This window comes from Idiotropiscis lumnitzeri, chromosome 8, assembly GCF_059441095.1.
Source record: "Idiotropiscis lumnitzeri isolate Australia: NSW breed Sydney's pygmy pipehorse chromosome 8, RoL_Ilum_1.0, whole genome shotgun sequence".
Lineage (NCBI taxonomy): Eukaryota > Metazoa > Chordata > Actinopteri > Syngnathiformes > Syngnathidae > Idiotropiscis > Idiotropiscis lumnitzeri.
In genome coordinates, this window is record NC_142398.1 from 16,837,985 (window position 1) to 16,853,442 (window position 15,458).

Below are 15,458 nucleotides of genomic sequence, written 5' to 3' on the forward strand. Positions count from 1 at the left end.
AGAGAATGTGTTAAAAAAAACGTGTTGTTGCAGTCAATCTATTAGCATCATGATCATATTTAATACTGTGGAAAGAAAAAAAAAGACAGTCCATGGCAATAGTTTTGTACCTACAACGATACAAAACTGAGGCCCTGAGTGGACATTCAATTAAAACACAAATAATTTACATGTTGTCTGCAGCAGAAATATATCTGCGGAGGAAGTTGTTCAGCTCGGAGATGTGCACGGTCTCCTTGATGGTGGTGTCTCTGCTGCGCATCTGCAGGAGGCCGCTCTCCAGTGTGTTCTCACTGATCACTGCAGTAAAAAGCACGCCCATCTCATCATACCTACAATGCATCAAACACATTAAGCAATTTGTCAATACAGTGAGTGAAACATCATAATACACACCAGAGTAAAAAGGTAGATGTGTTTTTTCAGGTGAAATTCCCTGTTGAAGCTGAAATGCACTCTAACCTTTAAAGGTGAACTTTTCAACGCGCACAATCTCTCTCTCTCCCTCTACCCCGAAAACTCAAATGTTTAGAAAAGGTCAAATGAAGTTCACCAGTCAAGGTTATCGTGAATTTTAGGTTGATCTGGAAATTCCCAAGTTTTTATGAGTAGTGTATTCATTTATTTTTTGAGCAACATATTACTTGGAGTAGAGCTGCTCCAGTGGCATGGGAGAAGTTTTACGATATCCAGGCCAAACAGAGATTTTGGCCTCCTTTAACTCCTGCAGCAGGCCTTCACAAACCTACAGTCCATAATACACACTGTGAATGGCGGCTGACACTCAGCAAAAGGTAAAAACATCACTGAAGTATTTTTCTGACCTGCCTCAGTTCCATGGTGGCTCCTCTGCCAATACCTAAAGCCACTTTGACTGGAGCCAACAATGGATGCAATTTCAGAACCTGAAATCAGTAACATGATAAAATGAGACATGAAAGAAATATAACAAGAATGATACTTTTACAGATGCCGTTACCTTTCTTTGATGTAGCTTCTGTTTGGTGTCTTCCCTACTGTGCAGCTGCAGTGAGTTGGACAGAATGGCCAACAAACCACGATCGATGTTACCGGTAATTGAAATGACGTGAGGAATAGACTTGCGCCCATCTCGACTCTACAACAGGATTTTGGAAAGACAAAGAATGGAAGCAAATGATTATATAGCTTTAGGATGGGTATGATTTAACATTTGTGTCGACTGTTAATGAATAATATCATAACACCAAAAATAGGGGGTGGGGAAAAATATATATATGTATATATATATATATATATATATATTGACACAAGACATCATCCCTGATGTAATTTGAAAATTGCATTCTATTATAATGTAATGTCGATTCAAATTTAGTGAGTTATTGGTGTTATGGAGGTCACGTGGCAATGACTTCCAAAGTCATCTGTCATCCATCGTGGACTGATGAGGAGAGGGGAGTTCTAAGATTTTAAAGAGCAGCGTAGATGTGCCAGACCTGGAGTTTGGAGCGGACTCCTTTGTGCATCTGCAGCAATTCGCCATCTCCTCGGCTCCACAGAACCTCCAGGGGCTCCTGACCCCACGGGAACTTGTAGAAGATTTTCAAACCGCGTGACGCTGTCCCCTCGAGCTCATCCTGAGGGACGTCACTGCTGATAAAGTCTGACGGAGCAAGTGCAAACTGGTCCCACACAAAAAAGAAAATTAATAATTTAACCAAAACACCTATCGGGAGTTATCCATCAAAAGCTCACCTTTCTCCACCACTTGAGCCTCTGTCGAGCCCAGTGGTCCAACCATTGAGAGGAGGTTCGAGGGGAGCAGAACCAGACAAGAGATGCCAGTGTGACTTCTGCTAGGCTGACAGAAATATCAATTTGGAATTACAACAGCACAGTTTGGATGATTGAGAACAAGAACTGCTAAAAAGAGTTGAATATAAGAGCGGATCAAGATATTTTTCCAATGTTTTCTTGACCAAAATCACCCACAAATTCATAAGTCAATAGGTATGTCAAGATATTGCGATTTTTTTCCCCCATGGCTGCCGAGTGAAATTCAGATGTCTGTATCGTGTGGCCCTCTGGAAGACATACAAACAGGGTGATGGAGAGTCAATGAAGACTCACCAGCCATCGCCATCTTTTGAGGGCTGGAAACATCTACCAGTTTCAGCGAGGCCAAATGGGAGCTTCCTGTTCACCAACTCAAATATGGGGACGAACTGCTCTAAACAGCCTTAGATATTAAACAGAGAGCACAAGAAATACATTCAAGATTGAAGTTGTATTTGTTCATCAAGACATGAAAAGTAGCTAGGTAGTTTCCCTTCACTTATTCATAGAATATTAAAGGGGAAAATATTAACAAGGAAATGATTGGAGTGCTACCGTGAATGAGGCTGGTTCTAAGCAAAGGCGATGTCTGCAGAAACTTGTGGACGTTCTGGACGAGCTGCTCCCTACTCAGATCTTTCTCCTCCAGTACTTTCTGGACGCCATCAGGTTCTGCGACCCTTAGGTGTCCCCATCGTCCCCCAGCAGCATCCTGACTGCAGCTGCTGCTTGGCGTGTTTATCCCAAACACCTGATCTCTGGATCCAGTCACCGAACGCCACCACTGATGCAGCAAATTCTCCCTGAGGTCGGTGCCCAATGGCCCATAAGTGCAATTAGTCCCACGCTTAAAAAGCTCCACGTCGGTGTGTCCAGGAGAGATAAAGTGGCTGTCCACAAAGAGTTGCAATAAAGTGCTGGCATGATTCAAATCGGTTGAATGACTGCAGCGTCCTCTTGCATGCTGCACACGGGGCGTACACAACACTGCACACCGCGGCAGGGTGATTTTTACTAAGTGGCTGAACATGAGAAAGAAGCTGGTAAAATGCCAAATTGGTCAAAATTTGTGCCTCCATCAGGGCAACATAATACGACCGGAAACGCACCTAAACATGCATCTATGTTGACATAAATATGTTCTAAAAACTCGTGAAATGAGTAGAGGAAAATAGTGTAGCAAGGTCACAGATAACATTGTTTAGCAAGCTCGTCTTTCGTATGTCATCTCGGAACTCCCACGATTTAAGTCTTTTTTTTTTTTTTACCCTTTATCGTCAATGTCTGTGATCAAGTATTACAGATAGGAAACGGACACTGTCGCGATGTATTTAAAATTCGGAGGCTGCTTGTAACCCGGAAGTGTTTCATTGACTTCGGTTTTCTTTTCACACGGCGTCCACAGCGCCATCTACTGTACGGTTATGGGTTTGTTTACGTACGACTGCTCGCTGACCAATGAATTACGTTTTTGTAAATATTTAAATTCTTTTCACGGGGCGACACTGAAGAAATGGCCCTTTGTTACGTTACGTAGACAACATGCAACATGTATAACAGTGATCGTTCTGGAACGATTCTGGGTGTTTGCGGTCAAGAGTATGTTTTCAGTTGTCAATTTTTTAGTACTCTACCTGATTGGATACCTTTAAACGAGATTCACCTGATCTGACCTAGGCTAAAATACATACGTATGAGTGGCAGCATTGTAAGTCAATTCTTATACAGCAAGACCGCGACATTGAGGCGCAAAGATCGAAACATTTCAAACAAATGAGACGATCCAATTATCCAAGTTGTTTTTTTTTTTAACTTATGCTTCTTGAAAATACATTTTTTTTCCCAGTTAAGTTGTATACAAGTTTTAAGACACGAACAGTTTTTTCTCTAGTTTACCTAGTCTTTTTTAATATCACAGTAGTACTTTTTGCATTCACTGTTTTGTATTCCTTAGTGGAACCAACCAATGGCATGGTCAAAAACCACAGAATGAATTTACTCCGAAACAGACCAGTTTCCCCTTTCCTTATTTTTATTGGGAAAAAAGGGACATATGCACCAATTAAATATTGATCACATCACTTTCACCAATTCATATCACAAACGCAATACTACGCATCACCTAGTTAAATAACTAAGGAATGTAACACAAAAAAACAATCATGGAAAAGTACAGCACATGACCGTCGCGCTGTAGGAGACGCTCTGGTATTGCGGAATTAATCGCAAAACCTGCAGTAAGCAAAAAGAAAGTTAAACATGGAAGAATATTTAGAACAACTTCAAATATAATCAATGTGCGTCTTATTGTCGACTAGACAAAGCAACAAAATCAAGTGGGTTCAATAAATTGTATTGTGGTGACTACTGTGGAAAGGGTGGTGGCATGGGGTAGGGCACCATAGGAGGTGGGGGTGGTGGCTGTTGAGCCTGTGGCGGTGGTGGGGGCTGAGGGGCGTAAGGGAACGGGTGGTTCATGCCATTCTGGCCAGGCCTCTGCATACCCCCAAACTGAGGGGGGCCCTGGCTTTGGAAGTTTTGGTTCCCAAAGGCTCCCACCTGATTGGACGGAGCACCAAAGTTACCCTGGCCGTTGCTGTTACCATAATTGTTGCCATAGCTACCACTAGAGTGACCACCATTGCCTCCATAGCTACCCCCATTTTGCATCTTTCCCCCAAAGCCAAGCTTTGGCCCGTTTCCAAATCCTCTATCGTTGTCCCTGTCCCTGTAGCCGCCACCACCAAAGTTCTCACGCCGCCCACCTCCAGAATACCTATCTCGACGGTCATCTTTGTAGCCGCCTCGCCCCCCCCTTCCACGACCTACACGGGATGAAGAAGAAGCGGCTTTGTCAAATCTCACATTCCACTCAATAGTCATCATTCAATTGAAGGGGTTCTCGTACCTCCTCTGTCCTCTGCCATCTGGATGAGCTTGGGGTTAATGGCCTGGTTGGCCTCGCGCAACACAGAGATCAGGTCACTTGCCTGTTTCATGTTGTTGGGGGTGAAGAAGGTGTAGGCGGTGCCCGTTTTTTGACTCCGGGCTGTGCGTCCAATGCGGTGGATATAATCCTCGGAGGAGTTAGGGTAGTCATAATTGATGACAAATTTCACATCCTCCACATCTGTGAAAGTGTTGCAGTGTGGCAAAACGAAACATGGAGGCCACACGGGGATTTTGCACACCACAACAGCCAGACCAAAGCAAACAATTAGCAACTGTGAAGGCCGGGGAGGAAGATGGTGGGTCGGCTGCGGAGGAAATGGGTTAAAGCAGCATCATTTCACATCTACTCCTTGGGAATACTACTGTGGGAAGAGAGAAACGATGCACACTCCCATTGCTTACCATCGTTCAAATGATCCCCCCAAAAAAAGAGACATTCACTCCCCTGTTTGTTACCAAGGGAGAATACAAATGGTTTAAGGCTTACCATATAAGGAGTATGCATTCACTAGTCCTTTCCCAATGCAGCCAAATCCCCCACATGTTGTCAAGTGACATCCAGGAGCTTCTTCTACGCAGTTGGGCCAGGATATGCACTGGGGGCCTCCTCATATGCCAATACTGGACCATTCAGTGGTAAAAAATTTTGCAGGTCGGTTTTTCCCAGTACACCCTCAAAAGAAGCCACACTGCACGTCTTGCCAAGACCAAATAGATCAGCTATTCAATTGACAGGGGCCCCTTTAAAACAGAGCCTAGCGCCCCTCCCCCGGCAAAAAACAAATCCCACATCCCTTCATCAGTGTCATCAAGGCAAGATGTCCCAAGAAGCCAGTGTTCACTTGAGAAAATGTCTCTCATTGGCAGGTCTCGACATGACTTCTAAAATACAGGCGAGGGAGGAACTTTGGTTTGAGCTGTCTCTCACTCTTTTTCCTCACTAACCCCTAAGCACATGTGCCAGGTCTCATCAATTTTCAGAGACATTATACAAGCTCTCAAACCGCTCTCTCCATTTCAAGGAATCCAGCACTTTGACGGCAACAGGAGATAAGCGAAAGATGCGACGAGCACCCGCGCTACGCTGATACAAGCTCCGAAAGGTAACAATTGTTCCAAATCTGAAACAGACTTGCAATACTGTACAGCGCTTTCAGACACAACAGCATGCAGGAAGCATTTTTTTTGGAGTGGGGGCGGTTACGTTTGAGTCGGAAACCGCCGGATGGCAGTCGTCGGGCGAAATCCACGGACAGAGAACAGATGTGTGTGTATTTCAACATGTCGGAGGCAAAGGCTTAGCCACAGAGCCTTTTGAAAAAAATCACTGGCACACAAGAGCTTTCACCTCTCTAGGCCCACTGGGTGGCAAGCCAGTTGAGCACTTCCAATATGTCATCCTTCTCCCTCTCCAGGCCTGGGACTGTCATGCCTAGTGCCTGCCACAAAGACTCCACCTTAAGGTGAGGAAAAACTCAGAAAATGCATAGAGAAGTTAAAGAAAGCAAAAACACTTTCTTTAAATTACGTGTGTAACAGGAAATGGTGCCGCTTAAAGGCAAACTGACCTAAGCCGCGGGAGGCCACGTCTGTAGCGATGAGGATCGGTGCTTTGCCGTATCGGAACTCTAAAGGGAGCAAGGTGACATGAAATCAAAGAAGAGACAAGGTCCAGAGTAGTAATATCTGCCAAGGCAGATCAACACGGGAAGCTAACTTTAGCATGTTTGTCTTTGTCAGTTTTAGTTGCGTATTCTCAAAGGTTACATTGCAATGAGCAGCAAAGGCAGTCTCTGCTTTTGCCAATTTATAAGCACCAATTGCAAGCATAGCTGTGTTGTGCTAAGTAGGTACCACACAGAGGGAAAGGAGCATTACAGCTCTAAGTTGCCATCATTTCATTCTCACCATTAAGGACCCAGTCTCTCTCCTGCTGGCTCTTGTCTCCATGAATTCCCATTGCTGGCCACCTGCGTGAGACAGACTCAGTATGAGATTCTTCGCAAAGTACTTCTACTTGAGTACAAACATTACACTAAAGAAAGTGCAATTCAACTGTGTAGCCGACAGAATAAAAGATTCCACAATTAAAAAAAAAAGGGGTTTTAGCATAGTCCAAAAGAATGATCTCAGCTTTCCAATGATATTGCAATTGTTGTTCAATCATATATGACCAACATTAACTCTTGGGGGATTGAAATGACAATGACTATACTTACCCATCTCTTCTCATCCTCCTGGTGATCTCATCGCAGCGCCTTTTGGTCTCCACAAAAATAATTGTCTTGTTCTCCTTTTCACTCATTATCTCCTCCAGCAACCGAAGCAGTCTGAAAGCAAGATAACAGATTGTTCTTTAAATACTAATATGAAGAAAACTATTTGACGTTCCTCTCCAAAATGTCTTACTTATCCTCCTTCTCCATGTCATTGCAAACATCAACAATCTGCAGGATGTTATGGTTGGCACTGAGCTGAAGCGCTCCAATGTTGATCTGTACATAATCTTTCAGGAAGTCCTCAGCGAGCTGCCGAACTTCTTTGGGCCAGGTGGCGCTCCACATCAGTGTCTGACGGTCTGGCTGGTAAAGTGGTAGGTGACACTTGCTCAGTTTCTATTGCTTTATTGTATTCCATGACCAATGCATCAACAACTCCCAGTGAAAAGAAATTATCTCACCCGTATTTGGTCCACAATCTTGCGGATCTGTGGTTCGAATCCCATGTCGAGCATGCGGTCGGCCTCGTCAAGCACGAGATATGTGCAACGCCGCAAATTTGTTTTCCCACACTCCAGGAAATCAATCAGACGACCCGGAGTCGCGATGCAGATCTCAACTCCTTGATCAAAAGCACAATTGACACGTCATTATTTACGCATCCCAAAAATGACAAAAAAATAAAAAATAATTCTCCCTTCTCGGGAATCGCTGGCCCCGAAAACTTTTGAGAACTCCTGGCATACAGATAACAGTTCAAAGCAACGTACCCCTCTCGAGATCCCTAATTTGGGGTCCTTTTGGTGCGCCCCCATAGATGCAGGTGGTCTTGAGACGGGAGGCCCTGCCGTATTCCGCAGCAACTTGCTGTACCTGCTGGGCCAGCTCACGTGTAGGCGCCAATACCAAGCACTGCAAAACGCAGGAGTTTGTTAAAAAAAAAGTGCATTCATCAAGTGTTGAAGTGTTCAAACAAAAATGCCATCAAACGATAATTCGACAAAAATAGAGCCAGACTTTCTATCGCAGCATCATTCCATGGTGCCTTTCCTGCAAAACCAAACTCCAACAAAAAAGTTCAAACAAGAAAAATAATCGTTTAGTTCAGGAAACCAAAAATTCAAATATGTGCCCATATGTGGATTTTATTTCTGAACCAAGACCTGCTGAATCTGAAAAAATCCCCGCTTAAGAAGTTGAGTAAATAAATACCCCGGAACACCGCATGAAGAAATATGGTAAATAAAGATTGAACTTTTAGTAAAAGTACATTGCTGCTTTTGGGTAAAAATACAATAATCAATAATATATATTGTGAAGATGTTTTACTTACGATAGGTCCATCACCATGCTCCAAGAAGGGTTGATGTTGGATGTGCACAATAGCAGGTAGAAGGTACTGTAGAACAAACAGGGTGCATCTCAGTGCTCAGTAAGCATCGACCAGGTTGCTTCTTTTCTGTTCAGCAAAATGTTTAGGTGACCCTTCTCAGACTACTGTAGAGTCTAAATATGGCTCGAGCTGTTAGCAGCAGACATGCATTGAAGTGTCCTTCATGTTTTTGAAGACTGTATGTAAATGTCATAGTTGTTATGACGGTTTAATACGTACTGCAAGAGTTTTCCCAGAGCCAGTCTGAGCAATGCCAACCATGTCTTTGCCACTAAGAGCAACTGGCCACCCCTGAGCCTGTATAGGGGTTGGTTCAATCCAGTTCTGTTTCATGATCACGTCCATGACATAGCCTAAAAAACAGAATAGGCAAGTTAAAAAGAAGCAGTTTTTTTTTTTTTTTAACATGATTGATGAATTAAACAGCCAGTTAATGGCAGCTAACGTAAACACTGGACTGAATAAGCTAACAAAAGGGTCCTGGAGAAAGACTTTCAACTCACTTGGGAATGCCGCTTCAGGGAACCTTATAATTGGTTTGGGGCATTCTCTGCCTTTGACTGTAACTTCTCGGCTTATTCTGTACTGTTCGACCTCTGGCTGGAATCAGAGGAAAGGGATCACACATAAGCAACAAAACACTTGTGACTTGTGAGATCTGAAATAAAGATCTGACAGCCATTCATCCATTTTCAACCACCAGTGAGTGGCAGACGATCCCAGCTGACTTTAGTCGAAAGGTGGAATACTTTCTGGACTGAGCGCCATTCAATCATCACATGGAAAAAATACACACATAACCATTCACACTGACTGGCTACAATTGACCTACAAATCTTGTTTTGGAATGTGGGGGATCCCAAAATAGGCACATAGGCAAAGGTAGGGTATGTCAGTTCCCGTTAAACCCACGTGCATGGAAATATGATAAAACAAAACACAAATCCTCACAAGCATTCTTCGGGTGACATCGGGGTGTTCCTGGTAGAAGTTCTTTTGAAACTTGGGAAGCTCATCAAGGTTCCAGTGCCTCTTTCTTAGCCTGTCACCAGGGTTGCCAAACTTTGCCGGGGGAGGGCCACCCCTGCTCCCTCCACCACCTCCTCCAAAACGAGGAGGTCCCCCACCATATCTGGCGAAGAGAAGACACAGAAGCCACCGTTTGTATGAGGAAGACTATGAAGGTTTACATCACACTTGTTCAGTAGAATTTTGATAAGTTGTCGTAACCAACACTTAAAGACATTTATTTATGAGAAATCTGATTTAATGTAATACAAATTAGCAGACATGTGCATTCCATCAGTCCGACAGAGCCCATTTTGCTTATGAATGAAAAACATGTTACTACTACTGGGTCACAAGGCATACGGTATATGAAATTTCATTCATTTATTCAATGCTTGAGTCAATGAGATTATTGTAAATATACAATGTAAATACTATGAAATATCTGTTTCAGTTTTCACGGTCCAAGCCATGGTTCTATAATAGCGATACACTGCTTGTGCAGTGAGTGTAACTTCGTAACCAGTAAGTAGTAGTAGTAGATGAGGAAGAGTTGTTGGTCCTAAAATAGCGCGGATGAACTGTAATTTTAGCAGTGACGGAAGCCCGGTGAGAATAATGTTTGATGGTCTGACGATTCGAGTTTGGGTTGGCTTGAAATAATGACGGACTGACGATGACAGAAGTGTGGCTCGGCCACTGACTGATGACCGACTGGCAAAATTTGCTGATGCGCCCACCTCTGCAGATTAATATACGGCTTGTGTTTGTGTACAAAAATACATAAAAGAGGACCTTGGAAACATTTATTTCATATTAAATGGCAATTTATCGAAATCATTCAGCCCTAGTGATAGTTACGTTCACATTTTGATGCACTCATATTTCTCAACAGGCATCTGTCAACCAGACTACTTTCACTTTGTTGCAGTTGTTTTGCCCATTTAAAAGGTAAATAAGTTAGTTTAACGTTTTTTTGCAACCCAATGTGTTAGTTTGAACAAGGTATTGCAGGTCAACGTTTGTAAGTAACATTTTTTTTATTCATATTTATTTTATTATATATTTTTGACGATGTAAAACTTTTAATAATAAGAAACTAACATTGTCTTTCGGTTGAAATTAAAAAACAAAATTGAAGTAAGGTAGCGTGCATGCATCTGTTTGCAAAACAGCACAGCTGATCACTTGAGGCCTTCTTCACAATACGTATGCATTGACTGTATGCATGATGTGACATTGAGGGCAGCATTAAACCCCAAACCACAAATGAAGCTATCAAATCAATTCGGTGTTTCAAGACGAGAAGTCGCGGCGTCATGCATCCATGTTACGATTAGGCTGTCGTTTCCCCCCTTCGCGTTCGTGCCGATATGTGCTATATAACCGAACCACACGGCCCCGCAGTTAGCCACCTGAACAGCATCTGCGAACCAAGCAAGATCTTCCAAATATGTCCCACTAGCTTCACTTCACGGAATCAATAAAGGACGCCAATTCTGAGGATGATCGGTTCAGAAAATGGAGGGATGACTGAATTAAAATTGAAGCTTCTTTTCACGCTACTGTAGCAATGGCAGCGTTTGACGCTAGCAGCCATTTGTAAACGGAAAAGGGGAAAATAAATAAATAAACCGGGGTGATTAAGCGGTTGACTTACCCTCTATCTCGGCCACGGTCTCTGTCAGAAAACCCCGGCATTGTGTTGTGACACAATTTAGACTAAATAGATACGAAGTTATAGCAGAGATGTTCTATGGGTAAACAACACCGACAATGACACACAGCACAGCCGGTGGAAGGGACGGAAGTGACGTCACAAAAGGTGGCGAATAACACCGTATCATTGCGCATAGGACACGCGCTAATGTGCTTCGCCCAATACCCTTTTGTTTTATTTTCATCTTTTGGATTTGGTACTTAAGTAGAAGTACGAATGTTTGTGTAAGAATGACTTATTCCTCTCCTTATACGTTAAAAAGTACTCACAGAAATGTAGGGCCGGTCCTAGGAACGATAAAACATTTTTATCATTAATTATAGAAATAAGAAATACAGATTTTCAGATCGTCTTTTTCCTGACCTGGGGTCTTAAACAAGGCGGAAAGAATAATGAACAGTTGAAATATAAAACAGTGTTAATGCAAAATGTTCAGGCTTCTGCTACAATGCATAAAAAAATGGAAAAGAAATGCCAGGAAAAGGATGCAAGACCATCTTAAATTTACTTAAGGTTAATCAGCTGGACTTAAAGTGGTGGCAAGTGTGTTTTGACTGAGGTGTTTGAAAAGGGCTGCCCCTGTTAATTGCCGTAAAAACTCACTAATTTGATCTAATATGTAACATGTCTTTCCACCAGCAGTAACTCTGACAATCTTGCCAATAAAACATGTTAAAAAAAGAAAAAGCTTCTTCATTACCTTAAAAGAGTTGGAGGAAATTGGCATCAAGATTCATTTAATCATATTAGTTGAAAACTGAACTAATGGAACTTTAAGATCATCTCTCGCTCTCTCTCCTGCACGCACACTTCAATAATTTCATAATCATGTCACATGCTGGTAACCAAGAAGGAGAACAACAACCTAGCCATCTGATTTAAATCAACGAAAAGGCAATGAAAAGAAGAAGTGGATTTTTATGCACGTGAGAATATAAAACATCATCGTCACCCTCCAGGGGATGCAACATGATGACATTTGATCGTACAGAAGTTTCAGTGCAGATGGACTACTTGAATGTGCCTCAAGCTTCCAGCAAAGGAGGGACAGAGGCAGTGACAGGTGAATGCAATATTATTTTTAATAGGAGTTTTGTTAATATTCTTATAGTACGGTCTCTATATTCATGCTATTTGATTGATTTTAATAACATTTTCAATTGAACTTATATATATATATATATATATATATATATATATATATATATATATATATATATATATATATATATATATATATATATATATATATATATATATATATATATATATATATATATATGGGCACATTAACCAACATACTATACATTTCTATGCTAACTGAAATGATAATTTCGGTAATTAGAAGTGCCAAGGTGAAAATTGATTTAGCTGGTATGAGTGAGGCAAAGGAAACAAGGAAAACAGGAAAACACATCTCCTATATTAGCTGTAATTAGAAAAATCCTCCAAGTAGGACAGAGGTGAAATTAAAGCATAATAGGAAGACAGACACTCTCAGATTTATGACTAAAGGAATCTAACATTTCCCGAAAAGGAAATGCAAGTCGGCTGCCTGCCCTGATTCCTCAACAGCCTGCATTACTCATGTGATGATGATAAAAACATTATTTCACAAGATGGGACTTTTATTTGAAGATCATTTACACTTTTTAGGTAATATTTATAAAAGCAGTAAGTGGAGTAAATGTTCAGTATATGCTTATAGATTTTGGAAGCTACTTTTGTTTTCTCTGATTTGCTTTTGAAAGTTAACTGTTGTGTTTGTAAACACTTGTATATGTTGTCTTTATTTGTGTGAAGCACATTGAATTCTCTTGTGTATGAAATGTACTAAATAAATAAAACTATCTTGCCTTGCCTTATTACCGATATATTATATTATATAGTGCTATCGAACTGGACAGCATCTATTTTCGTCACTGCACTTTTTGAGAGAGACAAATTAGAAAACTACAATTCCAATTATAAACACATTGTTCAATTAATAATCCATTTTGAATGCATTTTTTTTTCCAAAGGAGAATTCACCACAATCGCTTCTGTTTATTCAAGTCATCTCTCATTGTGTTCATGTCGATGTCCTCTCATAGGAAGAAATGCGTACAGACTCGTCGCTGTGAGCCTCGGAGTATTGTGTGTCCTCCAAGCTGCCCTAAACATTTCACTGCGTCTTACTACTTGTGAGTGACAATTCTTCTCCTCTTGTTTTTTTCTTGGGGTTACCCATATTGTCATGATCATTTTCAATTCAATTGAGAATACCAGTGATTGTGTGATGGAAATTTTTTTTTTTTTTATCTTGGTCTCATTTTATTTATAACGCAAAAACCTGAAATTTGAAGAGGGGTGTGTAGACTTTTTATACAGTTTCTCTGCTTTTTCAGTGCATTCTGCCAGTAGAAAAGAAGAACTTGCAATGAGTGCTAAATGTGCAAACGCCACTCAAGAGATTGAAGGACTGAAAAGTAAAATCAGTACTATTGGTATGATTGAGCCAATAAAATGAATTTATATTCTTCATAATTCAGTTTGACATGACTTGTTTATTGACACAAATTGTAATTAATTACTGTGTTATCTTTTGATTTGTTTTTATGTGTTCAAATGCTGAGCAGATAGTTATCGCCGAAATGGGTGGGTTTATTTCCCCTCCAGTTTATATTACGTCTCTTCCGCAACAAGATCGTGGTACGGCAGTCGAGCCGACTGCCGAAAAAGAGGTGCAGACCTGGTGGTTATTAACAGCGAAGAAGAGCAGGTAACATTCTTTTTGTGTGGTTGTCATTATTCCCACTATTTCTTGGAGTTGAATCTGCAAAATGGAACCTTTTCTGTTGTCTCTTAATCAGGGTTTTATAGTGAAATTCAACAAGATATTTTGGATTGGGCTGACAGTGCAAGAGGACACGTGGAAATGGGTTGACGGGTCTCAGCTGAAAACAAGGTTCACGCTTATTCACGCAGGCATACATCACCCTCATTTCTTAAAAATGTTTGCGCTTCATGACGGAATCCGACTCGCTTTTGTGGTTGCCACAATTTCAAAGCTAGAGCGAAACCTCCAAAGTTGAGAACCCAAATGTACGAGAAATCTACTGCGTAACTTGCAAATTGCATTAAAATTGACATTTGACCCCTGCTCATTCATGAGGTGGCAGCAGATATCACGCAAGGAAGGCCTCATTCCAGCTCAGAGCACTTGCATCAGCATATTGCCGAAGGCCCCAGCTAAACTCATCAGAGTGTCGTTCAGCAAGTAGACTATCAAAGGATTAGCCCTTAAGTGCGTGTTTTGCTTGCTCTTTGGCTTTTGTGCCAAACTTTGGATTCTCTTAATCCTTTTGTCCACAATTTGACATTACAAGTCACTGAGTAAAATGTTTTTTAGTTTTTATATAACTGTGGTCAACTTCTTTTAACATACATTGTGTTTGCATTCACACGATGCGTGACGCCTTGGTCATTAGAGTTGAGCAAATGTTTCAAAAGTCTTTTACAGTTAACACAGTGATTTTACACTTGCATAACAGTTAAGAATAATATAATGATCGTAAAGTAACTCTTTAAAAAAAAGTGAAAGGTAGTTTGACCTCTAAGGTTTATAATTTCTAATTCTGTGATTTCCTATGGGGATTTTGTTTTTCAAAATCCCGGAATGAAGTATCTTCAATATGTCGCTTGTCCATATTGCTTTCTTCTGAATGCCAGGAAATAGTTCCGATTTGTCAAAGGAATAGGAGTATTGCTGTTGAATGAAAATTACATTTGTGTGCTCTTTGTTACAGCTACTGGGCTCCAAATGAACCTAATAATTATGAAGGTGCAATGGAAAACTGTGCACAAATATGGCTCAATGACGTCCATAACAGCTGGAATGATGCCGTATGTGGACAACAACATTTTTGGATTTGTGAAAAAATGTTGTGATGCAACTTTTAGGAGATGATACAACTTTATGAACTCTGAAACAAGTTCATTTTACAGATCTGAAATATGTTCTTGAGAACCAAGTGATAATTTACATTTCAAAATTGGTCTGTGCTTCTGCTTGTGTTTCCTTTCAAAAATATTGAGTGTCTGTGGAAAATCCACTGGGCTAAATAAAGAATCTCTCTGTGCCAAGGATATCCGTGCATCCATTTTCTACAGATCTTATTTCCCCAAGGTCACAGATGAGTTGAAGCCTGTCCCAGCTAATTTGGGGCAAAATACACTCTGGACTGGTCACCAGTCAATCACAGGCAGACAAACAACCATTCAAAACAGCCACTCTTGTGGACAGTTGTCTTTAGTAAGCCTAACATGGATGTTTTGGTAATAAAGGAGGAGGCTGGAGTAGCAGAGA

General features: G+C 41.2%; 3 protein-coding genes across 3 annotated transcripts; 1 reads left to right on the top strand and 2 right to left on the bottom strand.

Annotated features, from left to right (window-relative positions):
• Positions 1–22: 22 nt before the first annotated feature.
• On the bottom strand, positions 23–3,211 carry polg2 (polymerase (DNA directed), gamma 2, accessory subunit). The gene is made up of 8 exons (XM_088302781.1): positions 2,374–3,211; positions 2,113–2,221; positions 1,738–1,843; positions 1,479–1,664; positions 980–1,117; positions 825–905; positions 645–745; positions 23–332 (listed from the first exon to the last, which is right to left on the bottom strand). Exons 1-8 carry the CDS (start codon positions 2,846–2,848, stop codon positions 167–169), a joined length of 1,362 nt encoding a protein of 453 aa, XP_088158907.1. The 5' UTR covers positions 2,849–3,211; the 3' UTR covers positions 23–166.
• Positions 3,212–3,832: 621 nt separating this feature from the next.
• On the bottom strand, positions 3,833–11,208 carry LOC148332427 (putative ATP-dependent RNA helicase DDX5). Its single transcript, XM_088302603.1, has 13 exons — positions 11,051–11,208; positions 9,334–9,514; positions 8,886–8,982; positions 8,602–8,735; positions 8,323–8,388; positions 7,760–7,901; positions 7,451–7,611; positions 7,180–7,352; positions 6,990–7,100; positions 6,679–6,740; positions 6,339–6,398; positions 4,727–4,948; positions 3,833–4,643 (listed from the first exon to the last, which is right to left on the bottom strand). The coding sequence occupies exons 1-13, from the start codon at positions 11,089–11,091 to the stop codon at positions 4,183–4,185; spliced, it is 1,911 nt and encodes a 636-aa protein (XP_088158729.1). The 5' UTR covers positions 11,092–11,208; the 3' UTR covers positions 3,833–4,182.
• A 642-nt stretch (positions 11,209–11,850) lies between these two features.
• Positions 11,851–15,177, top strand: LOC148332428 (hepatic lectin-like). Its single transcript, XM_088303322.1, has 6 exons — positions 11,851–12,173; positions 13,204–13,293; positions 13,498–13,596; positions 13,729–13,871; positions 13,963–14,057; positions 14,899–15,177. The coding sequence occupies exons 1-6, from the start codon at positions 12,080–12,082 to the stop codon at positions 15,038–15,040; spliced, it is 663 nt and encodes a 220-aa protein (XP_088159448.1). The 5' UTR covers positions 11,851–12,079; the 3' UTR covers positions 15,041–15,177.
• Positions 15,178–15,458: the final 281 nt, after the last annotated feature.